The sequence below is a fragment of the Apodemus sylvaticus genome, chromosome 23 (genome assembly GCF_947179515.1).
Source record: "Apodemus sylvaticus chromosome 23, mApoSyl1.1, whole genome shotgun sequence".
Lineage (NCBI taxonomy): Eukaryota > Metazoa > Chordata > Mammalia > Rodentia > Muridae > Apodemus > Apodemus sylvaticus.
In genome coordinates, this window is record NC_067494.1 from 15,063,371 (window position 1) to 15,088,504 (window position 25,134).

Below are 25,134 nucleotides of genomic sequence, written 5' to 3' on the forward strand. Positions count from 1 at the left end.
GAGGAAATCGCCACCAAGGTAAGGCAGCACACCCAACCCTATGTTGAGAAATAGGTACCTTTGTCAGCCTTCCAGCTTCTTCTTCTTCCGGGATGAAACCTGACATTTCAAGCAGCTGAGAAGACTCTGCTGTGCTGGGCTGAGTCCTTATCCACGCTGACCTCCATCGCCCCTTGAAGCCTGTGGACTGGGAACTGAAACCCAGACAGCCTCCCTGGCGCGGACCCCTGCGGGGGAAGCCGGTTGAGCACAGTGGAGTCTGGGCTCCAACTGTAGCGGGTCTCGCGCTTGGAGAGGAGCCCTGGGGAGGCCACGCTGCGTTCCCGAGATGTGACCCGAGCTGACAGCCCATGCAGGGTCTCAGGACCCCGTGCCCGGCCACCCGGCCCTGCCACCACTGCTGCTGCACACACTGCTTCTGCTGTTTGCCTCCTCGGGACTCGCAGGTAGGAGAGTTGCTCCCATGGGGCACAGGGCTACCTGGCAGGAGTCTGAAAGGGTTCACTCCTGGCTCCAGCTTGCCAGATCCGAGCTGGGGTGGGGGTACAGGGTCAGCCCTCCTGAGTGGCCCAAAGCTTGTCCCTGGAGACTGGTGATTGTGAAGGCGAGGGGGGAGGGGCAGCACTAAAACCTCTGCAGGTCCAAGATCAGAGTTTGGAAAAGCCAAATCAGCCCCAAAGGGGTAAACCACATCTTTTCTCCTGGCAATCCTGACAGGTACATATATGTGATTCTGAGAAATAACAAAACATAAAATACTAAGACAAAAGCACTGAAGGGATTTTTCTCTGTTGATTTAAAGTTTAAACCGTCACCGCTGGAATTCTGAAAGCCAGGCTTAGTCACAAAATAAGGGAATAAAAAGGTTCTTTTTCTTTCTTTTCTTTTTCTTTCTTTCTTTTTTTTTGGGGGGGGTCATTTAAAAACATACTCTCAGCAAGATATCTCAAGATTTTAATTAAATACAACAGCCACAAGACTTCCAAAAATATCATTTGTAATTTTATAAAATTGATTCAGGCACCTGCCTGTGTCCTTTAGCCTGGAAAGAACAAGCGATTGGGGAAAGAAAGTTAGTGACACTGCAATCAGAGAAAATACCACAGAGCTCATTACGTACTCAGAGGCAAGAAACATGTACGCTGGCCTTGGAACGGCTTCAGAGCAGTAGAGTCTACACGAAAATATTATTTTCTAATTCCTAAATTTATGCAAATGTATGATTATAGTTTAATAATCCAAGATAAGCCAAATGTGAAGAGGCTTATTCAAATATCCCTGATGTGAATTTGGCTTTTTGTTTTTAAAGGACAGTTGAAGTATATTATCAAAGGTTTAGACAGAGATTAAAGTACAGTAATCAAGGGGAATGAGACACACACACACACACACACACACACACACACACCAGAGGGCTGTTGATCTATGAGACACAGCATGTAGCATGGGACTGACCTCCACAGACACTCTCACAAATACTAGGAAAGCCAGTTAAAGGTACATTAGGTGCTTGGATACCATTCCTACACTTAATCACTGAACCCATGGATAATCTTCACTTCTGCAAAAATGGGGACTTTTAAGAATTGTATGACATTACCACTTAGGAGTAGATACTACTTTAACTTTGGGACTTTTCTGCACAAAATTAAAAGCTATACAAGATAGTGTTGATAGGATCAGGCTGTATTATCCCAGAACACCCAAAGAGAAATAACATCCAATGTAGCATCAACATTTGATACACATTTTGATGTTTCATTTAAGGTAAACAACTACAGGAATTTTGAATGTCCCTGCTGTTCCCTGAGGGGTGTGTAACACTGTTGGTGACTCTCCTCCCTCTCTGGGCAAAGGGTTTACCAGATTCATCCCTATGGCCTATTAACCTCGATCCTATAGATCATTCCTGCATCTTCATGTCTGTGTGTCATTTCTGTATCTCCACAAGGATGAGGAGCCATGATCAACATCACATAGACATTTTAAATCTAAAGGAGTGGGAAACAATGAATTCCTCAGACAGTATGGCCCTGGTCAACCCCACAAAGGCTTCCTGGCTTTTGGAATTTTCTAAATCTTGGAATTGTCTATGCCCCCATCTCTCTCTCTCTCTCTCTCTCTCTCTCTCTCTCTCTCTCTCTCTCTCTCTCTCTCTCTCTCTCTCTCTCTCCTCTGTCTCCTCCCCTCTCTCTTTCTTCCTGCAGTTTAGATTTAGCTATCATGATTGTGAGCCAATTTCTTCTCCTCCTCCTCCTCCTCCTCCTCCTTCTCCTTCTTCTTCTTCTTCTTCTTCTTCTTCTTCTTCTTCTTCTTCTTCTTCTTCTTCTTCTTCTTCTTCTTCTTCTCCTTCTTCTTCTTCTCTTCTTCTTCCTCCTCCTCCTCCTCCCTCTCTCTCTCTACAGCCTTACTTTAATTACTCCCCTTCTTGTCTTTTCACAATTCCCAGAGCAAGGATCCAAATGTCCCAGGATCCATATTTGCAGTTCCCTCTGATAGAAGGGTGCTCCCTCATCTACCATGGCTAAGCCCTGCTGAGTCAGCATTTCACCTCAAAGTGTCTTCCCCTAATTGGAAAGCCAGACTTCATAGTACTTAACTGGTCCCCCTATCCAACTGCTGCTTCTTTGAATTACCCCTGCTATATCAGGGGGTAATTAACAACCTGTCCCCTGTTAGAGCAAGTCTCACAGGAAACTCACTACCCAGACAGGCAAGATGCCCTGCCCACTACCAAAAAAGTCCTTCCATAGACAGCTCCACACTTGCTCCTTGCTGTTCTCATCCATTCTCTGTGTTTATCTTGAGTTGAAAGGTCGACAGGATAAGAAGCACATGTTCCAATGCAGGAGGCGGCTACCATACTTCAGCCTCTTTCTCAGCCTCCCTTCACAGTATCCTGGGAGGCATCGTGCCACGCCCCCTTTCTCCATGTTATTTTCATGGTGTCTCCCAATGGTCTTGTGACCTCTTGGGCTGACTCCATGCAGAGCTTGATGAGGTGGTTACCTTATTAAATGTGATACCTGGCCAGACTGTCCTTCCCTCAGCCATCATTTCTATGACTTACAAGGGCCCTCTTCTATCTAGTTTGTCTTCTGAAAGACAAATTCTGGCCAGATTCAGGATTTCACAATAGTACACTTTCTCCAGTCTAGCAGGGGTGACGTCCTGCTTGCCTCTTTGAGCTACAGAGGAAAAAAGTATGATTTTACTGTTCTCTCTAGAATCCCTGATATCTGTGATAGTGAGGTGTTAGTACAACCAAGGCACTCACACAGAGTTCTTCCTGCTTTTCGAGGGAGGTTATCACATCCCATCTTGAGCCACCAAGATGGTGGCTCACCACTCTACCCACTAGCTGATCCGAAGCCAATTCTGCTTGTAGCTCAGAGGACAGGAATGCCTCCCTGTTACCCAGACTTCGCCCAGTCCCACTTCCTTTCCTCATGGGAATGCCCTCCAGCTCCCTCTGCAGATGGAGAGTCAGTCTCCTCCCACTCAACTAAACAACTAAAAGGTTCTGTCAGCAATGGATACAATCAGCTTATTGGTTTACATGTTTTCACCAGTTCAATTTCCCCCTTCCCTACTTTCTAACTGTTCTCCTACATCTGCCTCCTTGTTCTTCCTTCCAATTAACCTGTTAGTTCTTACAGAATTCTCTTAAATGAACAAGAAAATATATAACCACATCAACTGTTTTAAAGCAGTCATAACAACGTACCACAAGCTGTGTGGCTTCAAAATTCATAGCTTTATTGCTCAGGGCTGTGGAAACTGGAAGTCCAGGGGCCAGGTGCTGGCTCACTCTTCCTAAGTACTGGGGGGAGGGGGAAAGGGGAGTTCAGTTGCTGACAGTGTCACCTGTTCCCAGACCTGCCCCAATCATTGCCTTGTCTGATCTCCTCTGCAAGTGGCCACATCTGTGTCCCTTCACATGGTCTTCTTGGAAGAGTCTGTCTGTCTTTGTGTTCAAGTTTTCTGTTTTTGCAAGAATTTCAACCCAGCCTATTGACTGAAAAGGTTCTGTTTCCAACTAAGGGCAGGTTTTGAGTTACTGGCTGGGGATGGGGGAGTGTCAGAGTCTCAGTTACTTTACTTGGCAAGTACAATTCCACTCTCAACATCTACCATGCACCCCGAGATCTATCCACAGACAGCAAGATGGCTTATGTGGTGAGAAAAGGGGGTGGTTTCCCAACTGCAGATTCTCCTCTTGAACATCTTCAGTAGTCCTCATCCACTACTGAAGGAATCCTGCAGAAGTGTCCAGCTGGGAACAATGAGGCACTGAGAAGGTTGGGAGCAGATGTGAGGGTTTCTGTTCTGCTTCCCACAGCAGAAGCACACAGGAGACCACATTGCACTCCCAGCACAGATGATGGTGTGCCCTGCATCTGAGATGCTCGCTCCTGAGACTGCTGTCCCTCTGCACTCAATAGTTGGTAGACTTTAAGTGCAAAATAGAATTTCATGTACGCAGGGATGAGGAATTTGAGGTGCTCAGATTACACAACATGAACTTAGTGTTTTATACAGCCACTTTGTGTTCTCAAAATTGTTAAACACATCCTCGCTCAGTGTGATTTTTAAATAATTTTTCTTTGTGGCTTTTCATTCATTTATTCATTCATTTGTTCAGTGTCATTCATTTACACACATAAGTCTTCCAGGCTCTTGACTGACAAGCAAAAGACTCTTTCTCCGTGTGGTCTCCAGAGAAAGAAAGAAATATGAGGGTGCAAATGCCAGAACTGAGAGAAAAGGTCTACAGAAACACAGAACAGGACATCTGATCTACTCAGAGGGCAAGGTGAGCCTCCTACAGGAAGGACTCAATGTAAACATATGTGTTTGTATCTGAATGCAAACGTGTGGCAGTTTGGATCTGAACTGTCCCAGGAAGGCTCATGTCTTGACTGCTCCTCCCCAGTCTGTAGGCCTGTCCTAAAGGCTGTCTGCTTAGGGCGTGGGCTTGGCTAGCAGAAGTAGGTCACTGGGGGTGGCCTTTACTGTCCCTGGTTCTGGCCTACTGTTTCTGCTTCCTGGTCTATGCCAGGGAGAGAGAGGCCACCTTTCCACCTCTACAGGCAGAGCAGCTCCCACCTCCAACCCCTCTCATTACATAAACGGAAACCCCTCCAAAAAAATCGTCATCCAAAACAAACCTTCCTCTTCTACATTCTTCTGCTTTGTGTCCTATCACCATGGTACAAACTTTAACTAAGGCAATGGGCCATTTCACATTCTCCCTACATCAGAAGGAAAGTTGCAACAAAGGACAAACATGTCTTCTATTTTTATAAATATTTTTATTTTCTATATTCTTTGTTTACATTCCAAATGATTTCCCCTTTCCCAGATGCCCCATCCCCATAGGACAAACATGTCTTTTTTTTTTTCATTCTTTTTTTTTTATTCGATATAATTTATTTACATTTCAAATGATTTCCCCTTTTCTAGCCCCCCCCCCCCACTCCCCGAAAGTCCCGTAAGCCCCCTTCTCTTCCCCTGTCCTCCCTCCCACCCCTTCCCAGTTCCCCGTTCTGGTTTTGCCAAATACTGTTTCACTGAGTCTTTCCAGAACCAGGGACCACTCCTGCTTTCTTCTTGTATCTCATTTGATGTGTGGATTATGTTTTGGGTATTCCAGTTTTCTAGGTTAATAACCACTTATTAGTGAGTGCATACCATGATTCACCTTTTGAGTCTGGGTTACCTCACTTAGTATGATGTTCTCTAGCTCCATCCATAGGACAAACATGTCTTAATGGAGAAGAAACAGTACATGCTTTTAGAAAAATGCATGAAATTCAGAAAATTAAAGTTTCCTGTTTTATTTTTATATATTGCATCAAATATTTATATATATATAAAATATCATAAATATATTATATACATAGATTTAAATATTTATAAATATTTATTTATGTCAAAATATTACAATTTTAATATACATCTAATCTTTTATAATTTAAATATTTACATAAAACCAAGGAAGATAAATCTCACACTAAACAGATTCTATCTCTATTTTACCTAGTACTAATAGTCTCTTTCACATACATTTCTTGGTTACAAACACATCTGAACAAAGAACCGCAGAAAGGATGTTCTTTCTCAAAGTGGTGGTTACCGAGTGGGTAGGAGTTAGGAGTTCTGTGGGTACAGACCTTCCTCCAGGTCACTGGCAGAAAGAGTCACTGTGGTCTGCAGCCCTCTGTGGCATCGACACAGTGAATCAAACCACACACAGGAAAAGGCACACCTGTTAAGCTGTGGTTTTTAATAAAGTTACCCTGTCCCACTTCCTGAGTCAGCACAGCTCTTGAAAGGCCCTGCTAGTTTTAATGAATGTGTGTGAGGTGGGTGGCTCATTGATCCAGTTTCCACCCTATTTCTGGAAAAGTGCCAACTCTGTCAGTGCAGCAGTGGATTGGTTGATGATCAGGGCTCTGCACACCCAGGTCACCCACGGACCTTAATACAATATTAGGAAACGGGATCTTTGTGGCTATAACGTAAAGACCTCATTACCCAGTCATTTTCAACTCCGACTGGTGCACTTACAGGAAAACAAGAGAACTCTGAAAGGCACCATGGAAGCAGAGATGTACAAAGGTTAAAGTTACAGCAACCATGAGCTCAGAAGCCCCTCGAGCCCCAGAAACTGGAAGGAATGAGAGAGTAGGCTTTCCTAGAACCATCAGGAATGGGATCCGATGCCAACTTCTGGTGTGTCTGAAGACAGCAACAGTGTACTCATAGACATGAAACAAATCAATAATAATAATAATAATAATAATAATTTCTAAAAAAAAGAACTGAGTCTCGAGAGATACGTGGCCACAGCTCCACAGTTGACGAGTGACAGGGAGTCTTATCTAACACTCTGAGACAAGCCCAGTGCAATAGGCCAGCAGGCTGCAGGGCATGCAGACAGGTGCCTGACAGCTGTATCTGTGCTCAGACATCAGTTGTTTATAATTTGTATTTTGGTGTTGTCCAGCTATGAAATGGAGAGGAACAACGTTGTGCTCGGGTCAACTCTGTAGTGTCTCCACGGTTCACACTGACCTGCTTCCGGGGCAGGGTGCTCCGCTCGCGCTTTGCCACTCTTGGACTTGAGAAAGTAATTTCCTTCTTCTTGGTTCTTTCCTGAGGAATTACTGTCTATGGAAAGTAAACAGACATGTTAAAGGGACATTAAAAATGGCACGAAGTAGGAAAAAGGTTTCTCCATGACACACATTAAATATAGAATTACAGCTTTATTTTTTTTAATTTAGATATATGTTTGTCTGTGTATGACATGTATATGGATATGGACACCCAGAGGCCAGTTGTGAATCCCCTGATGTAGGTGCCGGGAACCAAACTTGCATTCTCTAGTTGACCACTAATTAATCTTTCCAGTTCCTTGTTTAATTTTTAGAAGATGGATTTTGAGAAAGGGATGGTACTTAAACGGTGTTTACTGAAAAATAATTCAACACAGGCCAGTTGGACATGGTAGTTCATGCCTTTAATCCCAGCATTCTGGAGGCAAAGGAAGATGGATCTCTGGGGGTGGGTGGGGCTCTATGTGAGGTGAAGAAACTTGGTCAGTGCCATTTCAGGAGCTGGGTCAAAATGGCAAGAACTGACCTTCTGGTTTATTCTTCTCATACATTTAAGCATGGTAAAACTTTGGGGGAACGTTCCATGTGACACACTCTAAATATAGAATTTAGGGGTTTGCACAGCAAGCGAGGATTGTGTGGAGTGACCCCCCCTCGTTCCCTTTGCTCATTTTCAGACCAAGGCCCCAATAAGCTTTGAAGAGGCTCTCTTCAAATGGCCTAGAAGCGATTTAAACAAAACATGATTATCATTTTTTTCTCCTGATGAAGGAAGGTTACTAACACAGCTGGGGAGGGGACAGAGTGCAGTCCCAGAGCTGTGTTGGCCTGCACAAGGCTCTACCTAGTAGTTTAAGTCCCTGGGATCCCTCCCCCATCTGCCGTCACAGCTAGGAACATGTTTTCCTGCAGGGTCGGCTTCTAAGATCACTGTCTCTCCCTGAGCCCATATGGTAGATACATAAAGGAATATATTCATAAATGTATAATATCTAAATGACATTTTTTAAAGATGTAAACAAGGAAAGAGGGTCTCAAAATCTGATGGAACTAACCCTTAGATGAGGGGTGAGCAGTACAGGGGACACTGAGATGGGCTGTTGAGGACTAAGGAGTTTCTTAGAAGAGTTATTAATGCCAGGGACAGACAGGCAGGCAGGCAGGCAGACAGATGGGCAATAGTGAAGGTTCTGATGAGACTTCTGGCTCCCCACCAGAGACAGATGGCACAATGGAGGATCTGAAGAGAATCAGGGACGTTGTGGCAGAAGAGCCAGTTATGACTCTTCAAGGCCAGGAGGGGGTGGGAGACATGATGATGGATGGATGGATAGATGGATGGATGGATGGACACAATGACATTACATTCTGCTGTTACCATAACAGCTCTGCCATCTGATGGGAACTCACTTCCCAGGGGAGGAATCCTGTCTGTACTGTCCCAGTAGGGTGCATGTATCTATAAGAAGGCATTCTGATATTGCGATCTTCGAGTTTGTGATAAATGAACCTCCTCACACTGTTCTGTTGGATTCCTGGCACCATCTTAGGAGAACACATGCTTTTACAGCTGTCCCAGAGATCACAATTCCATAGATACAAACGACTTTCCTAGATTTTTGATCATACAGAGTCCGGACAGTTCCCCCTACAACACAAACCCTGAGACATTCTCTAGACAACAACATAAAAAAGAGAAACTTTTGAAAACAAGTCTTGAGGCTCTTTTGTGTGTGTGTGTGTGACACCTTTAAGAGGTCAGCCATTTCAAGATCAAGCTGAATGTCTCCTTCTGCACCACTGGCTGTCAGAAACTCACAGAAATGGGTGATGGATGCAAGTTTCCTGCTCTTTAGGAGCCGTGCATGGCCACAGAGGCAGCTGCTGCCACTGGGTGAGGAGTCTTCCTCACTCTCAGGGCTCTCACCTTTCTTGTCGTTCTCACGGCTGCTTCAGAAGAGCAACGACAAGGAAGGTTTTCCCATGAACTGAGGCATTCTGACCCATGACAAAGCGTGCCTACTGCTGAGTAAGGAGCAATCTCATGAGAGACCAAGGAAATCTGGACAGAGAAAATGCAAGTCTGTTCAAGGATGCATTGTGGATGCCATCTGAGTGTTCTTAAACTTGTATTTTTGCTTATTGTTAAAAATGGGGGGGAAGGATATTCCTGGACTGACAGATATCACTGTGCCTCAGTAGTTGGTATATAAAAGAGCCAGGAGAACCTGCAGGGCTTTAATCTAAGGGAGATGGTGTCTACCAATATGCTGTCTGAAAGGCCTCAGACAAAGAAGGTGAGAAGCCCAGAACCACAGCACCCAGGGTTTGATATTATTCCATGCCCTTGCCTCAGGTGCTGATGTACTGCTCTGAGGAAACAATTCACTAAGTCCAGCAAGAAGGACACTGCAGGATGTGCTAAGTGTATGGCCAAGGGAATCAAGACTCCAAGGAAAAAACGCCACTAACAGATTGCCCAGAGCTGTAGGCTGTTCCCACCGAGTGCTCTCCTTCTGAGTCCAGTCAACGGTAAGCCTTGAAGAGTGACAAGTGTCCTTTTTGTACCTCTGGCCTCCTGGCTGCTGCACCTGGGTCCCCTGTCCCCTCAGAGGCCAGCTCGGCCTGGTCACGTCCACTTTGCACTCTCCCAGATATTCCTGCCTCTGGCTATGCCTTCCTATATATCTATAATAAACTTTCTCTTCCATCATAAAAATAAATAAATGCATACATACATAAAAAGGGTAAAAAGTCAATGATCAGACTTGAATCTCAAGGTAAATAATAACATCCTGAAAGCCAGTAGAGTCGTTTACAATGTACGAGGCCCAGAGTTGAACTCCCAGTGTTATAGAAATAAATGCATGAATGTCCTAAAAACAAAGATAAGCTATAGCCTGAGGTGCTGGCACATTTAGTAGAGGAAGGGCACCACAACTGTATGCAGAAAATGGTTTTTTGTACATATTTCAGCTCAATGCCTCGAAGGTCTTGGCTGATCAGCCACAGAACCCACGCATTCTTGAGTTGGCAGTAACTAGAGCCTATGTAAACGGGCACACAACACTCCTTTATGCCACTCCGTAGGCCTGGAAACCTGATTTCCTTCCTCCAGCTAGACTGGATACAAGAAGACAGCATTGTTAGTGAGTGACTTGGACCACACAGAGAACAGGCCCTGCAGCTGCAGCCACATTGGTGACAGTCCGGCCATTGTGCCACGAGGTACTGAGCAGACAGGCCACACTGCAGCTCTGTGCTCCCGATGCCAGGGGCTCCGCGCATTCTAGGCACGCCCTCACTGTGTGACCATTTATAGTGCCCTACATAAGCTTTAGAAACCTGTTTCTGAGGCAGGGGGTGCTTTGCAGTGGGTCAGTATGTTGTGCATGTATACAGCCCTGACTTTAACCCTCATCACATACACAAAAATGGTGTCTATGAACACATAAAGAGATTGTTTTCCTTGTCATTAGTCCCTAAAATATATAGTATCAGAAGTATTTATTTAGCACTTACATTATAAAAGGGACCATATGCAATTTGGAGGTGGTTTACAGTATACAGGAGGATGTATACTGTACTAGTGAGTTTACAATTAAGGGGCCATTAACTTTTTTTATAGTTGTTTATTTTGTATGATGCACATATGCCACGGCCGTGTGTGGAGGTCAGAGGATAACCTCAGGACTCAGGTCTCTCCTTCCAGCAGGTGAGGCCTTGGGTGTGGAATCAGGTTGTCAGGATTTGCAGCAAGTGCCCGTATGCGCCGAGTTGTCCGGGCCCTAGTTGCTACTCTCACAGATGGGACTTGAACTTTGAACTTTGGTTCTCATAGGTCCTGGAACCCACTCCTCAGGGACTGTTCACCAGGCGTTCCTTTCCATTAGTCCACAGTGCATTTCTCTTTAGTGCTGGGGTCAAATCCAAGCCTCTGGATGCAAGACGAGGGCTCTTCCTCTTATACACAGCTCCAGAGCTCCTTCATTGTAAACTCATGAGTACAGATGTCAGGGTTGGGTTTTGTTTTGTTTGTTTTGTTTGGCCAAATTCTTCATTTCAATTTTCATCTTTGGAGTACCATTTCCCTGATGGTCTTCAAGCACAAAACATAACTTGGAACCATATTAATATCAACAACTGAGAAACTAGTTATGGAGAGCTCTGTTGAGTCCTTACCTGGCTGGACAGGATGGATCTGACTCTCCGGCGCCTTCTGGGTGGAGTGTATCCTCTTCTCTGTGTGGGATGCAGGAGCCGGCTGCCTGTGGGTAGTGGCTCTCTGGGACCCCGACCTGGGGTCTCCTTCACCTTCACTTAATCCCGTGACTCCTGGCTGGGCAGAAGTAGCCACTGTGTGTGTCACCCACTTGCGGTCAAGAGACACTGTGGAAGAGCTCAGTTACTGGCTGGGTTCCCTCCCTCCCTCCTTCCTTCCTTCCTTCCTTCCTTCCGTCCGTCCTTCCTTCCTTCCTTCCTTCCTTCCTTCCTTCCTTCCTTCCTCCTTCCCTCCCTCCCTTCTTTTCTTCTCTCTCTCTCTGTTTGTGTGTGTGTGTGTGTGTGTGTGTGTGTGTGTGTGTACACTGCATGTGGCAGCCAGAAGACAACCTTGTTGTTCCTTAGGTGCTATCAACCTCTGCGTTCGAGACAATTCTCTTACTGGCCTAGAGCTTGGGACTCGTGAGGCAGGCAGACTGGCTGAGCAGTAGGCTTCCTCAGTCTTGCCTCTGCCTCCTGAGAACTAGGATTAGCACATGATGACATACTTGCATTTTTTCCAACATGGATGCTGAGGAGCTATAATCTCAGCCTTTTTTCTGAACGTTAACTAAAACCATTGTATCTGCAGTTGATTTAAAATCACAGATATTTACGTCTACTATCTTACTCAGCTAAGACAGGCAGAGCTCACTAAAACTATTGCTCAGCTTTTAAGTGAGCAATGTGTTCTTTCCTCTTCTAGTGGCTTCCTAACATGGACACGGACATACTCGACATTATATTCTTGGGTTTTGTTTTGTTCTTCTAGTCTCCCCACTTTGCTGCAGTTGGGTCTGAACCTTGGACCTCATGCACTGGAGGCAAGCACTGGACTGCTGAGCTACAACCTCACTTCCTGTACCTTGTGTTTTGAGACCTTCTCTTTTCTTCTGTCCGTACACCAACCTGACTGGGTTATTTACTACAGCGCTTCTTTCTTATGCTACTTTTAGGTTCATGACCTTATACAGCTGACTTATAGGTCACCTTAGCCATACTCCAGTGTGTCATAAACAATCCTTAAAAATTATAGAAGCAATGCCAAGTGTACCCATAGGCCCATGCCTATAATCTCAGAACTCGGAAGGCTAAGGCTAGAGGATTGTAACTGTGAGGTCAGCTATGTGGCAAGACTGCATCACACACAAACACACACACACACACACACACACACACACAAGGCAATTATCAATTATTAGCAAGGCAATTATTAATGTACTTGATGTTTTTTAAAAGTGTATTACGCTACGTGGTGGACATCAGAGGCTGTAATCAGACCTGTGAGAGTTGATTATCTCTTGCCACCCATGGGTCCTTGGGCTTGAACTCAGATCATGAGGCCATTAGGCTTCAGCAAATGCCTTTATTTACTGAGTCATCTTGCCGTTTTTTAAAAAGTACACGTTATATGGTATTTTACAGACACTGACCTGCTTGTGCTATCCCGTCCAGATCCCTGCCTGAAAAGACCATGCAACTGACTCACAGTTTTGACAGAAGGCTTCATCAGACCCGTCTGGACAATGCCTCACGCCATCACAAGCCAAGGCGATGTCAATGCAGCAGCCACTGTCACAGAAGAAATGGTAGCGGGAACAAGCACTGGAGCATCCTGTTTGTGAACAAGTCTCAGGTCAGAGGGATGCAGGGCAAGTTAACATCCCGTCAGGATGACTGGGGAAAGGACACCAAGCAGGGTAAAGTGGCAGGGATAGTGACATGACAGAACTGGCACAACAGGTCAGAGGGTCCCTCTGTCACCTCTCATTGGACGCTCTGGGCTGCCCCGGAGCTCTCGGTCAGAAGGGTGTCCTTCAAACCTTTGCTGCCCTGGTTCCTTTGCCTTCCACTTGTAACTCAGGTAAAGTTACGAATGGCACCCAGCTAGAAGCTGGCCTTCAGGAGTCCTACAATTTCTTATTTATTTATTCACTTTTATTTATGTACACTGGTGATCTGACTGCACGTCTATCTGTGTGACAGTATAGGATCCCTTGGGATGGTGGTGAGCTGCCATGTGGGTGCTGGGAATTGAACCCCTTGGCCTCTGGAACAGCAGCCAGTACTCCTAGCTGCTGAGTCGTCTCCCCAGCCCCCTGGCATCCTACCATGACATGGTGACAGGGGACGAAATGGCTCTCTCAGGAACACGACTGGCAGATTATAGACTCTGCACTAACAGCAAAAGCTAAGCACAGTTGATGTGCTCAGACGGATGTGCATGTATTTTATTGAAAAGCTGTCAACTAAAAGACTGGAAAGTGACCCTGTCTGGGCGCAAGGTGATTGGAAGCGCTCTTGGTCCTAAAGGAGAAAGTAAAGAAAGGAAGAATGCTGGAACTGCTGGGATAGCTCTCAGTGTGGACGCCTTGAAAACTTAGGCCTGTAGGGTCAGCGACAGCCACCAGAGGGAGCAGGCAGAAGCAAGGGCACTGATCACCAAGCAATCTTACTCATGTGACAGGAAAACCCCAAACTGCAGGGTTCTCCTTATTTCTATGTCACGTTAAGAGACAGATCAGCACTCATACTTAATCTGTTACTGGAATAGCAGTCTCTAAACGTTTTAAGCATCATAATAAACACACACCTCAAACTGACTCATAAATTGCATGTGCTGGTGTTCTGAGACACCGCACCCAAGGGGGACTGCAGGATGACTCAGTGGGTAAAGGTGCTGTCACCAAGCCTGAAAACATGTGGTCAATTCCAGGAACCCACAATGCTGGAAAGAGAGCAACAACTCCCCGCAAGCTGTCCTCTGACCTTTACACACGCGTATGCATGTGCAGGCACACACACTGAGTGTGCACACACTGAATAAAAAAACACCACACACCTTATTAAACACACTGAAAAAATGTCAAAAGACTGAAAATGAGTAAAATTAAATGTTCAAGTGTTTTGTTTCCCTGCCCTAAAAAGGGAAGGTGTGAAGCCCTAGGTGAAGGTGTGAAGGTTGTCCCTATTTGAACCACTCTGCTAGCTCATGGTACAGTGCTCTCTCTCCAGCCTGCTATCTGCAGAGATGGCTCCTCGCATGCATTCAATGTGTGCATGTGTGTATGTGTGTGCATATGTGTGTGTATGTATGTGTGTATGTGTATGTGTGTGTATGTGTGTGTATGTGTGTGCATATGTGTGTGTATGTATGTGTGTGTATGTGTGTGTATATGTGTGTGTATATATGTGTATGTATGTATGTGTGTGTATGTATGTGTGTGTATGTGTGTGTGTGTATATGTGTGTGTATGAATGTGTGTACGTGTGTATGTGTGTATGTTAATGGAGACAGAAACTCCTGTCTAATGTCCCCGCCTGTTTACCACGTTTACAAGCAGCATTTCATTGGTGACTTCATAGCACGTTCTGTAATTAGGAAGAGCACCTCCATGACTCCTTTTTGGTTGTTTTGTTTTTGTCTTTTTATGTTGAGACAGGGTTTCTCTGTGCAGCTCTGGCTGTTCTGGAACTCACTCTGTAAACCAGGCTGGCCTCAAACTCACAGATTTGCCTGCCTCTGCCTCCTGAGTGCAGGAATTAAGAATGTGCACTAGCACCACTTGGTTTCTATGAAACTTTTGAGCAGAACTTTTTTACTTTGCCTATTTCAGTCCAACTGTAGTCATTAACCACATGTTTTTCTTTCTAATATTTTTAAGTGGTTTATCATATAAACTATTGATATAGTCAAGTCTGCTTTCTAGCCTATCATATGCCTTTCCTCCCTATACCCCATATTTTATTTTTAATTTATGGGCAATAGCATATAGATATATGGGGTATGTGTTGATATGCATATAATACACATACATGCATATATGTATATACTATTTGTATGTACATTTTTAGTACTAACTAGATCAAGTCAGTAAACAATCTATATCACGTTTTCTACTCATTTTTTTTTTTTTGTGGTAAGAATATTTAAACTTATTCTTTTGACTCATTCTATTTATTTGGATTTTTTGGTTTTGTTTGTTTGTTTGTTTGTTTTGGATTTTTTTTTTTGAGACAGGGTTTTTCTGTATAGTCCTGGCTGTCCTGGAACTCACTCTGTAGACCAGGCTGGCCTCGAACTCAGAAATCCACCTGCCTCTGCCTCCCAGAGTGCTGGGATTACAGGCGTGCACCACCGCAGCCCGGCTTTATTTGGATTATTTACAAGTATTTCCTACATAATGACCTCAGCTTTTAGCCACCATTCTACCTGTGATTTCACCCTGTGATTCCATTGGCTGAACTGTTTAAACTGTAGAATTCAGTTAAACACTTCAAACATGCGTATCAGAAGGGCCCTCTGTCTTTACATTAAACCCTCTTCTAGGAAAGCAAGGTGCTGTCTTTAACAAGGTCAAAGAGGAAAGGCAGAAGGTCAGCACTCAGGACCCTGGCTCATGGTCTATGCCCTGAGAATGCTCTCTGCACTCTCACCAGTGGGATCCTAATGGTCCTAAACATAGAGTCCATATTTGCTGTTACATTTTTAGTAAACACTTCAAGCACTGAAAATAAGACGGAGGAGCCCGTGAACTGTGACCCCAGGATGTGCATCCCACTGACACGATCCTTCCACGACCAGCTGGGTTTGGCTTGCCGTGGGGACACAATGGAAGGACTTTACCCTCATCTCCCGTGGAGTAGAGCCGGGGAAGCACAGTCACAGACACGTTGTCGGAGCTTCTCTGACCCACAGAGTCAGTCACAGTCAGCTGGAAGACGTACGCTCCTTCCTTCAGGCGGGACAGCCTCAGGGTTCCTGGCTGAGGCACCTGCCAGACAAACAGGTTAGGGAAGAGAGCTTAGTGCAGAGCACCAGGAGCACAGAGGGACAAGCACCCTGCCCCTGCCCCTTCCCCGAGACGAGCCGTCGCTCCTCTTATCTCCTTAGAAGTGATAAATAAATAACTTTGAAACAGAAACAATAACAAATGATGGGTGATGCTCCAACGTAGAAATGACTTCTGATGTACAAATTAAACCAAAACGTTGAAATGTAAAGAAGACAGACAGGAAGGAGGTCCTGCAAGGGGCGGGCAGTCAGGCACACAGACACAGGAAAGGGGAGGCCATGATGGCGGCGGTCACGTGGAAGGATGAAGCGGGTGGTCGGAAGACTCAGCGTGAACCTATCCTATGACACAGCTACTAACACAGTTCATGCAACTGGCTCTGTTAGCAGGCATCAGGACCAATGTGCAGATCACAGGAGGGTGTTAGCAGGTTCAGAAGGAACCACAGCGTACACGAGGAATTCAATTAGGGGCTTCAGATTTTATGGAGAATACACATCTAAGAAAATCTGGATTAGGCTAGAAGGTAGATGGTCTGGAAATCATTACCAGGATTTTTATACAGAATAAAAGGATGCATTCAGCATTTTCCAAAGGGAAGTCTAGTACAGTACATATGGCCAAGTTCAGACCGTTTGGTTAAGTAGTAGAGCTGGTTAACAGTAAGCTAGGACAGAGGTTCTCAGCCTGTGGGACATGACCCTATTGGGGTCACATATCAGATAACCTGTTCTAGTTGTTTGAATATGTTTGGCCCAAGGAGTGACACTATTTGGAGGTGTGTCACTGTGGGCTCGGGCTTTAAGACCCTCATCCTAGCTGCCTGGAAGTGAATATTCTGCTAGCAACCTTCAGATGAAGGTGCAGAACTCTCAGTTCCTCCTGCACCATGCCTACCTGGATGCTGCCATGCTCCCACCTTGATGATAATGGACTGAACCTCTGAACCTGTAAGTCAGCCCCAATTAAATATTGTCCTTATAAGAGCTACCTTGGTCATGGTGTCTGTTCACAGCAGTAAAACCTTAACTATCAGATATTTACAATATGATTCATAACAGTAGCAAAATGTACAGTTATGAAGCAGCAACAAAGATAATTTTATGGCTGGGGGTCACCACAACATGAGGAACTGTATTAAAGGGTTGCGACAGCACTAGGAAGGCTGAGAACCACCAGCTTAGGACATGACATATAAAAGGAGTTTCTGCTTCTTGAAAAGTTGGGCAGAGAACGAGGACTCTTGGGTGGTGTACTTGAGGAAGGACTCTGAGTGACAGGCTGGGAACAATTCGGAAAAGGTTCAATGCTAAAGTCATTTAATCACTGAGCAAAAGCAGCACGATCTGAGATTAGTGCAGTGGCAACAGCTGATTGTTGCTTTTGTTGTGATTCCAGTCCGGTACAAACTGGCTCTTTATTCACCACCTCACCCTCCCAGGCAGTGTGGTTCTCTGCTTTCCCGATGCTGCAACACTTTAACACAGTTCCTTATGTTGTGATGAGCCCCCCCCCCCCACCATAAAGTTATTTTGTTGCTACTTTGTAACTGTAATTTTGCTCCTCTTATGAATAGTAATGTAAGTATCCCTGTTTTCTAATGGTCTGAGGTGACCCTGTAAAAGGGCGTGGTCTGGATGAAGTGTGTGAGACATAGTCTGGAAGTGTTCCTCCTTAGAAATGGCTCTAACTATCTCATGGCTGGGATATGTAGCACCTCCGCCCCCCCAGGGGAGCAGGGAGCAGGAAGGCCTTATGCTGTGCCCATCTCACTTCTTAGCACAGTGTCCACGAGGAGGATTACAATGCTTCCAGATCACGTAAAGAAAGAATTCATTCCATTATTATTGACTCCCTCTTTATATTCCTTCCTTTCAGATTTTTTTTTTTTTGTTGTTGTTGTTTTTTTCGGAGACAGGGTTTCTCTGTGTAGTCCTGGCTGTCCTGGAACTCACTCTGTAGACCAGGCTGGCCTTGAACTCAGAAATTTGCCTGCCTTTGCCTCCTGAGTGCCAGGATTAAAGGTGTGCACCAACACTGCCCGGTACTTTCTAAACTTTTAGTCCAGGGTAGCCAGGCATTGGTGACCTAGTCTAGACTGGCCTTGAATCACAAGATTCTCCTGCCTCAACCCACGGAGTACTAGAATTACAGGCACGTGCCATCATACTTGGCCACTACCTAAATCTTATACTAAGAAAAGAGAAAACCTTTTAAAAAAGGAACCAGAATTATTGAAACACAGCCTAAGTCTTTTCCTCCGAGCTGAAGGAGCAGGACCCTGGCAAGCTCTCAAGCAAACAATCAAGACCGTTTACTGAGCACCAAAGGGAGTTTACAGAATAAATCATGTTTAGGATAATCGATTTTATGATCTGTCCATCGTAAGTCCACTCTGCTTGCTTACGTGCATTTAGGGACTGACAGCGAAGGACATTACAGAAAACCACTTCCCAGAAACATCAGTTTTGATAGCAAGATCAACAAGAGTCACCTTCATGTCCACTGACGACGGGTCACCCTGCTGCAGCGTCCACTCATAAAGGACGATGGCCTGGTCATCTGTGCTTTCTCGGCCGTCTAGAACTACCCCGTCTGTGGGCAGCTGTAAAACCACATCCTTCCCAGCCCTGCTGACTGGAGGCTCGTCCTCACCTGTGAGAGAGAAGAGACGTGAGAGGCATGCTCTCTGATTCCCCAGCCGATCTTGTCTGCAGATCAGTCCATCCAAAAAACCTCAAAGAGAATAACTTCCATCCTATTCTGACATGGACTTTCAGCAATGCTGCATGTGGAAGAGGAAGTATGGCGTGCTATAGAAAACTAATTATATATATGTATATACATATATATGTATATATATGAGTATACACATACATATATGTGTGTATATATACGTACATACATATATACTCATATATATACATATACATACATCTGTACATATATATACACACACACACATACACATATATTTATGTGTATACATGAGTACACTGTAGCTGTTTAGAGGGCATTGGATCCCATGTTACAGTTGGTTGTGAGCCACCATGTTGTTGCTGGAAATTTGACAGAGGTCCTCTAGAAGAGCACCCAGTGCTCTTAACCACAGAGCTATCTCTCCAGCCCCATTTAAAACATTTTTTTTAATGATTTACTTTTAAGTTATGTGCACTGGTGTTTTTCCAGCATGTGTGTCTATGTGATGTTGTCAGAGATCCTGGAACTGGAGTTACAGACAGGTGTGGATGGCCATGTGGGTGCTGGAAATTGAACCCAGACCCTGAGGAGGACCAGCCAGTACTTTTAACCACTGAGCCATCTCTCCCGGCTCCAAATAATATATATTTTTTAAAACCTTCAAAGGTTTTACATGGAGGAATGAGAAAGCACTGAAATATCTTGCTTGTCAGGAAACAAATTAATCTTGCCTCTCGTGAAAAAACGTCATAACCCTCACTGACTTTTGTTTAAGTGCATCATAGATATGACTTCTGAGCCCAGGGAAACCCTCACAGTCTAACTTGACCTCTGATGACCTCTGAGAAAACAATTTCTCCTCAGTTCCAGTCAGGCTAATTATACCAGAGCTTATCTACACAGAAACAGTTCTGGAAGCAAACAAAGCACAACCCTCCAAGAGTGAGATAAATGTAATTTCGAATTTTCATTATAAATAAAAATGTAATTGAGCATGTTAAGTACTGTGGGAACATTGATTTATTTTGGGAACTAACCACAGTGGGTCAGACCTAGGGAGGTGAAGTGCGACTCACACAGCTGAGACTGAGGGCTGCCAGGCGGGGCTTACTGCACAGAAGGAGCTAGCGGCCTCTTCCCACACCTGCTGCGACTGGAGCTTCCCTGACAGACCTGAATCTGTGCCAAGTGGTGCAAAGGCTACAGACAGGCTGGGCAATCCAAAAACAAGGTGGGGCCAGAGAAGGGAAGGCAGGCCTACAGATGCAGAGAGGAAAGCTTTCTGGGATTGTTTGTCTTTCCTTTCCAGGCTGGACAATCAATCATTTATTTATTTTTTAAACTGCATCACTGAAGAAAAAAAAATCCATAATTCCAGTATGGCTCTCATTATTTTAAGTATGTGAAGTCCCATCTGTCTTTCCCATAGGATACCGATGATCAAATACAACAACAACAACAACAATAATGAAATGTATTATTAATTAATTTAATTAATAAAATTAATTTTGAAATTAAATAAGTAAAACAATTGTGTAACAATTATACGATATTTATAATATATAATAAAATATTATATGCTATATGTTATATAATTTATACTCTATTTATTTTTGAGAAAGAGTTTCTCTGTGTAACAGAGCCCTCACTTGTCCTGGACTCTTCATAGACCTGGATGGCCTAAAACTCAGAGATCCACCTGTTTCTGCCTCTGCCTCTGCCTCTGCCCCTGCCCCTGCCCCTGCCCCTGCCCCTGCCCCTGCCCCTGCCCCTGCCCCTGCCCCTGCCCCTGCCCCTGCCCCTGCCTCCTGAGTGCTGGGATGAAATGAGTGCACCTTACTGGTAAGTTATTTGTACCATGTAGTGCAGTGTGCTAAGGGTTCTACCTGCATCTCCTCACTTGACATTCACTATCAGTCTGAATAAAACATTTATATTTCATCAACTTTATCACTGTAAATAATACCACAATTATCATATTATTGCTCATACTGTTTCTCTAGCACAGATTATTGTCCTTAAAAAACAAACAAACAAACCCCCAAAAACTAGAACAGTGGTTCTCAACCTGTGGGTCACGACCCCTCTGGCAAACCTCTATCTCCAAAATTATTTACTTTAGGATTCATAACAGTAGCAAAATTACAGTATGAAGCAGCAACAGAGATAATTTTATGGTGGGGTGGTTCACCACAACATGAGGTTATGTATTAAAGCATTAGGAAGGCTGAGAACCCCTACCCTCGAAGAATGGATATTTTAAATCTCCGATATATTATTTTCTAGTTGGCTTCCAAGAGCTTGGTACCAGTTTACACCATCAATGCTCATGAGTATACAGTGTCTCACACGTGTGCCAGGTTAGGGTTTTTGTTTTTTTTTGGTTTTTTTTGGATTTGGTTTTTCGAGACAGGGTTTCTCTGTATAGCCCTGGCTGTCCTGGAACTCACTCTGTAGACCAGGCTAGCCTCGAACTCAGAAATCTGCCTGTCTCTGCCTCCCAGAGTGCTGGGATCACAGGCATGCGCCACCATCGCCCGGCTGGTTAGGTTGTTTTTTACAATTTAGTAAGTGTAAGCTGACATTTACATTTGATTCTCCCCCCCCCCCCCCCAACACACACACTCTTTCTGATGGTACTGGGGATTGAGCCTAGGCCCTCCGATGTGCTAGCTAAGTGCTGTCCCTTGAAGCTATGCCTAGCCTCTGCCTACCTTTAACTCAGGCCACTTCCTGTGTTTATCAGCTGCATGTCTTCTTTACTTGAACCTTTGCTTATTTACTTTTGTCAAAGCAACCCTTAGCTCTGCTAATATTTTAAGAGTGTATTTCCTAGACTCTTGTTTACAGTTCCTTATTTATTGACACAATTTTTTTGAATTTGTACAAAATCTTTCTTTGTTGGTCTACTTAACTGATTTGAAGACTTCTTCCTTCCAGATAGACAATACTGAATTTAGCTTCTAGTTTTTCTAACTATGGAGTAGACTGCGGCTTAATTTTAAAATACTTGTGTATATAGGGCCACTGAGATGGCTCTGTAAATTTGACAACTTGAATTCTGCCTCCAAGATCCACACGACGGAAGAAAACCAACCTCCTGCAAGTGTGCCTGTCTCCCATACAAAGGCCGTGGCAGGCATGTCCATAAACACACTGAATAAGTAAACGATGTGAATGCTTCTGTTAATCCTAGCACTCGGGAGGCAGAGGCAGGCGGACCTCTGCGAGTCTGAGGCCAGCCTGGTCTATGAAAAGAGTCCAGGATGGCCAGGCCTCTGTTACACAGAAAGACTGTCTCAAAAATCAAAACCCAAAACAAACAAACAAAAGTAAATGTCCATCTGGGACGTGTGTGTGGTCAGAGTTGTCTCAATACCTTTTCTCCAACACTGCCAACAAGTAATCTGAGTATTATTTATTTAGCCAGGTTAGTGGAGATGAGTCAGCCTGCTGCAGGGGATCAGCCCTGAACAGGAAGGTCGGTCCTTGCTACCTACTTGAAGACTGACAGCAGAGGGAAGTCTGCTTGGGAGAAGGCTGAATTTCACCCGAGGCTTTGGTTTGACTTGCAAAGGGTTCTTTCCAAGCGCTACGCAGAGACACTGGACTTCAGGCTAGCTTAGTTAAAACAGCACACAGGTTCTGGTCCCTGAACGCTGAGAGATGATATTCTCAGCTCCTACAGGATCCCAAGGACATGGGCCTCCACCCCACAGCTCTCTTTACTCAAGGCCTCCCACGGGTCTGTCCAATCAGTCACACCAGCCAACCACACGGTTCTGTAATGATACCATAGACACCTATACTGCCCAGAAAAATCACAAGAAACATCCACACTCACTCATTATGGCAACTTGAGCTAGAACAGAGCCAAGTCCAAGATGGTTTCCAGGGACTTGGCGTGGGAGGAGCCTAGACTCAATCTGGAGGATCTCTGGCACTTCAGATGTTCTAACAGGTAGGCTGTCACATCAAGATACCTTCCTACTCTATCTTCAATTCTCTCACTATCTCTAACAGCTGTGTCAGGCTTGAGAGTGACAGGCCCTCTGGGCTGTGAGGGAAAGCTCTGAGAGCTATTCCAGGGCTCAGCTCAGCAAACTACTGGCTGAGTGGCCCTCAGGCAAGTTGCTTTCCAGGCCAGCCTTCCATACAACAGGATTTGACCTTTGAGCTGTTGTGAGAAATAGCAAATAGCTTAAAACAGCTTCTAACATCGAACACACCCAGAGTGACCAATATACTGGCAGATGGGTAAACCATTCTAAATCGATCTGGTCCCATCCAGCAAACATCCTCACCCTCATCCCGCCCCGTTTCTTCCTTAAAGACTGGTTACAATTCCCTGCAAGGAGCATTGCTAAATCACAGTCTCATTTAGCCTCAAGTTCCACATGCTCACATGATTCACAAGAAAGCAGGAAAGAAAGCATAATAATCCTGAAAGGAAAGCCGACGTGGTCTTACAAAGAACTCAAATAGGTAAGCATCTGAACCGGGAATCCCTGGAGTCTGTAAAATGCCCTTTGCCTCCATACAGGGCCAATCAATGCAGCCAGCGAGCCAAGGCCGCACCAGAGGTCGCTGAGGACCCGAAGAAAGCTGGGCACATCAGCACTTCCTGGAGAGTGGGCATGAGAGTGCTCCCCAGAGAGGAGGCCATGCTAGTGGTCACGTGGCAAACTCCCCGTAGAGAAAGGAAGGACTGAGTGGGAGGGAGGGTAAAAAACCACTTAGATGGCTTTTGTTTGGGGCCTTACTCTTAATCCCGTTTACTTTCCGCACCCAGGGTTTAAGGAAAGCTCCGGTAGCAATGCGAATTTGTGACAGAGGAGCACGGCGAACCTGGGGGTGGGGGTGGGGAGGATAAACTTTGTTTCTGTGCTACTTTGCCCCTGCTTTGTGCCTTGGTTTTTCTAGAGCAACTGATATAAAAGCCACAGGGCAAGCTGTTTAGGCCTTTTAAAGAGAGACAAACTTTATACACTGTGTCCTTAGCCCAGCAGACTCCAGTACAGAGTTCCGACCCCCTCCGCACACAGCTGGCCCTCCTTAAATTGAGCGGGACACAAAACCAACAAGGTCAAGAATGCGATGTAATTTTTGGGCAAGGAGTGGAAGAAAAAAATGAAGACCGAGTGACAAGTTTTCCTTTACATTTTTTTTAAATCTGAATTAAGTATGTGCAGGCAGAGAGCCAAAGCAGGAAGCAGGAGTGGGTGTTAGGAGCAACTTTGTATCTAATCAAATCTTGTCCTTGCTATTTCCTGCTGTAAAGCACGCTTCATAAAACCTATGAGACGAAATAAAACTAAAATGATCTTGACTGGGATAAAGAAGGTTCTGAGATATCCTCTTAAATCGATCCGTGAGTCCTCTCGGATCTGCCCTCCTATCTTTCAAGGTAGCCCAATGGACTACTCATTTACCGCACTATCTTAGCACCAGCCCAAAGTCTGAAAAAAAATGTGAGCCACTTTCCCTGTTACCTGCAGCTTTTATCCTCTGGAAGCAGAGGAGTTTGCATGCTTGGTGGCGGGCGGGACCCTCCTGGTGGCGCTTACCTGGCCCGGCAGAGAACCCGGCTGCGTCCCCGGCGCGACTGAGGGTGTAAGTGCGGAACCCGTGGAGCGGCGCGAACTTGCAGACGCTGCGGCCGCGCGCCGTGCAGTTGAACAAGTAGCAGCGGGGCGCGGGCATGGGTGCGGGCACGCTGGACCCCCGCGGCAGCTGCACCACCGCCACCGAGCAGCTCGGCTCGGAGCAGCAGGCCGCCACGCACTGCCGCCAGCCGCGCACGGTCCCGGGCGCGCGCAGGAAGCTGGCTCCCGCCGCGATGGAGTCCTGCGGGCGGATGATGGTGTCGGGCACCGCCCGGTAGACCGCCGTACCGCCCGCACCCGGGCAATCCTCCCGCGGGCCGCCCAGCAGCTCCGGTTCCAGCTCCTCGCGAGGCCGTGCCCGCTGTAGCTGCCGGCGAAAGTCCTGAAGCAGCCTATCCACCCCGGACGACGGAGCGGCGGGCTCCCCGGGCCGGCCGCCGGGCAGCCAGAGGCAGAGAAGCAGCAGCCCGCAGAGCGCGCGGTGCCGGGAGCCGGGGCCCGGTCCTCCCCCGGCGGCCATGGCACGAGCGCGGCCTCAGAGCTCGGCGGCCCCGGGGCCTGGCTGCTTCACGGAGGCGGCGAGCGTGCCGGCTTCGAGAGGCATCGCGGGCCGTACTCGGCCGGACTTGGCGCCGCCCTGGCCCTTCT

At 45.8% G+C, this 25,134-nt stretch overlaps 1 protein-coding gene across 1 annotated transcript in view; it reads right to left on the minus strand.

Annotated features, from left to right (window-relative positions):
- LOC127673836 (low-density lipoprotein receptor-related protein 11-like) overlaps positions 1 to 25,006 on the minus strand; it is a 223,230-nt gene extending 198,224 nt beyond the window's left edge. Inside the window, exons 1-6 of the mRNA XM_052169586.1 lie at positions 24,448 to 25,006; positions 18,675 to 18,835; positions 16,012 to 16,159; positions 12,874 to 12,999; positions 11,307 to 11,513; positions 6,533 to 7,176 (exon numbers count right to left, since the gene is read on the minus strand). Coding sequence (XP_052025546.1) covers positions 7,013 to 7,176; positions 11,307 to 11,513; positions 12,874 to 12,999; positions 16,012 to 16,159; positions 18,675 to 18,835; positions 24,448 to 25,006 — 1,365 coding nt within the window. The 3' untranslated portion in view covers positions 6,533 to 7,012. The remainder of the gene's footprint in view (positions 1 to 6,532; positions 7,177 to 11,306; positions 11,514 to 12,873; positions 13,000 to 16,011; positions 16,160 to 18,674; positions 18,836 to 24,447) is intronic.
- Positions 25,007 to 25,134: the final 128 nt, after the last annotated feature.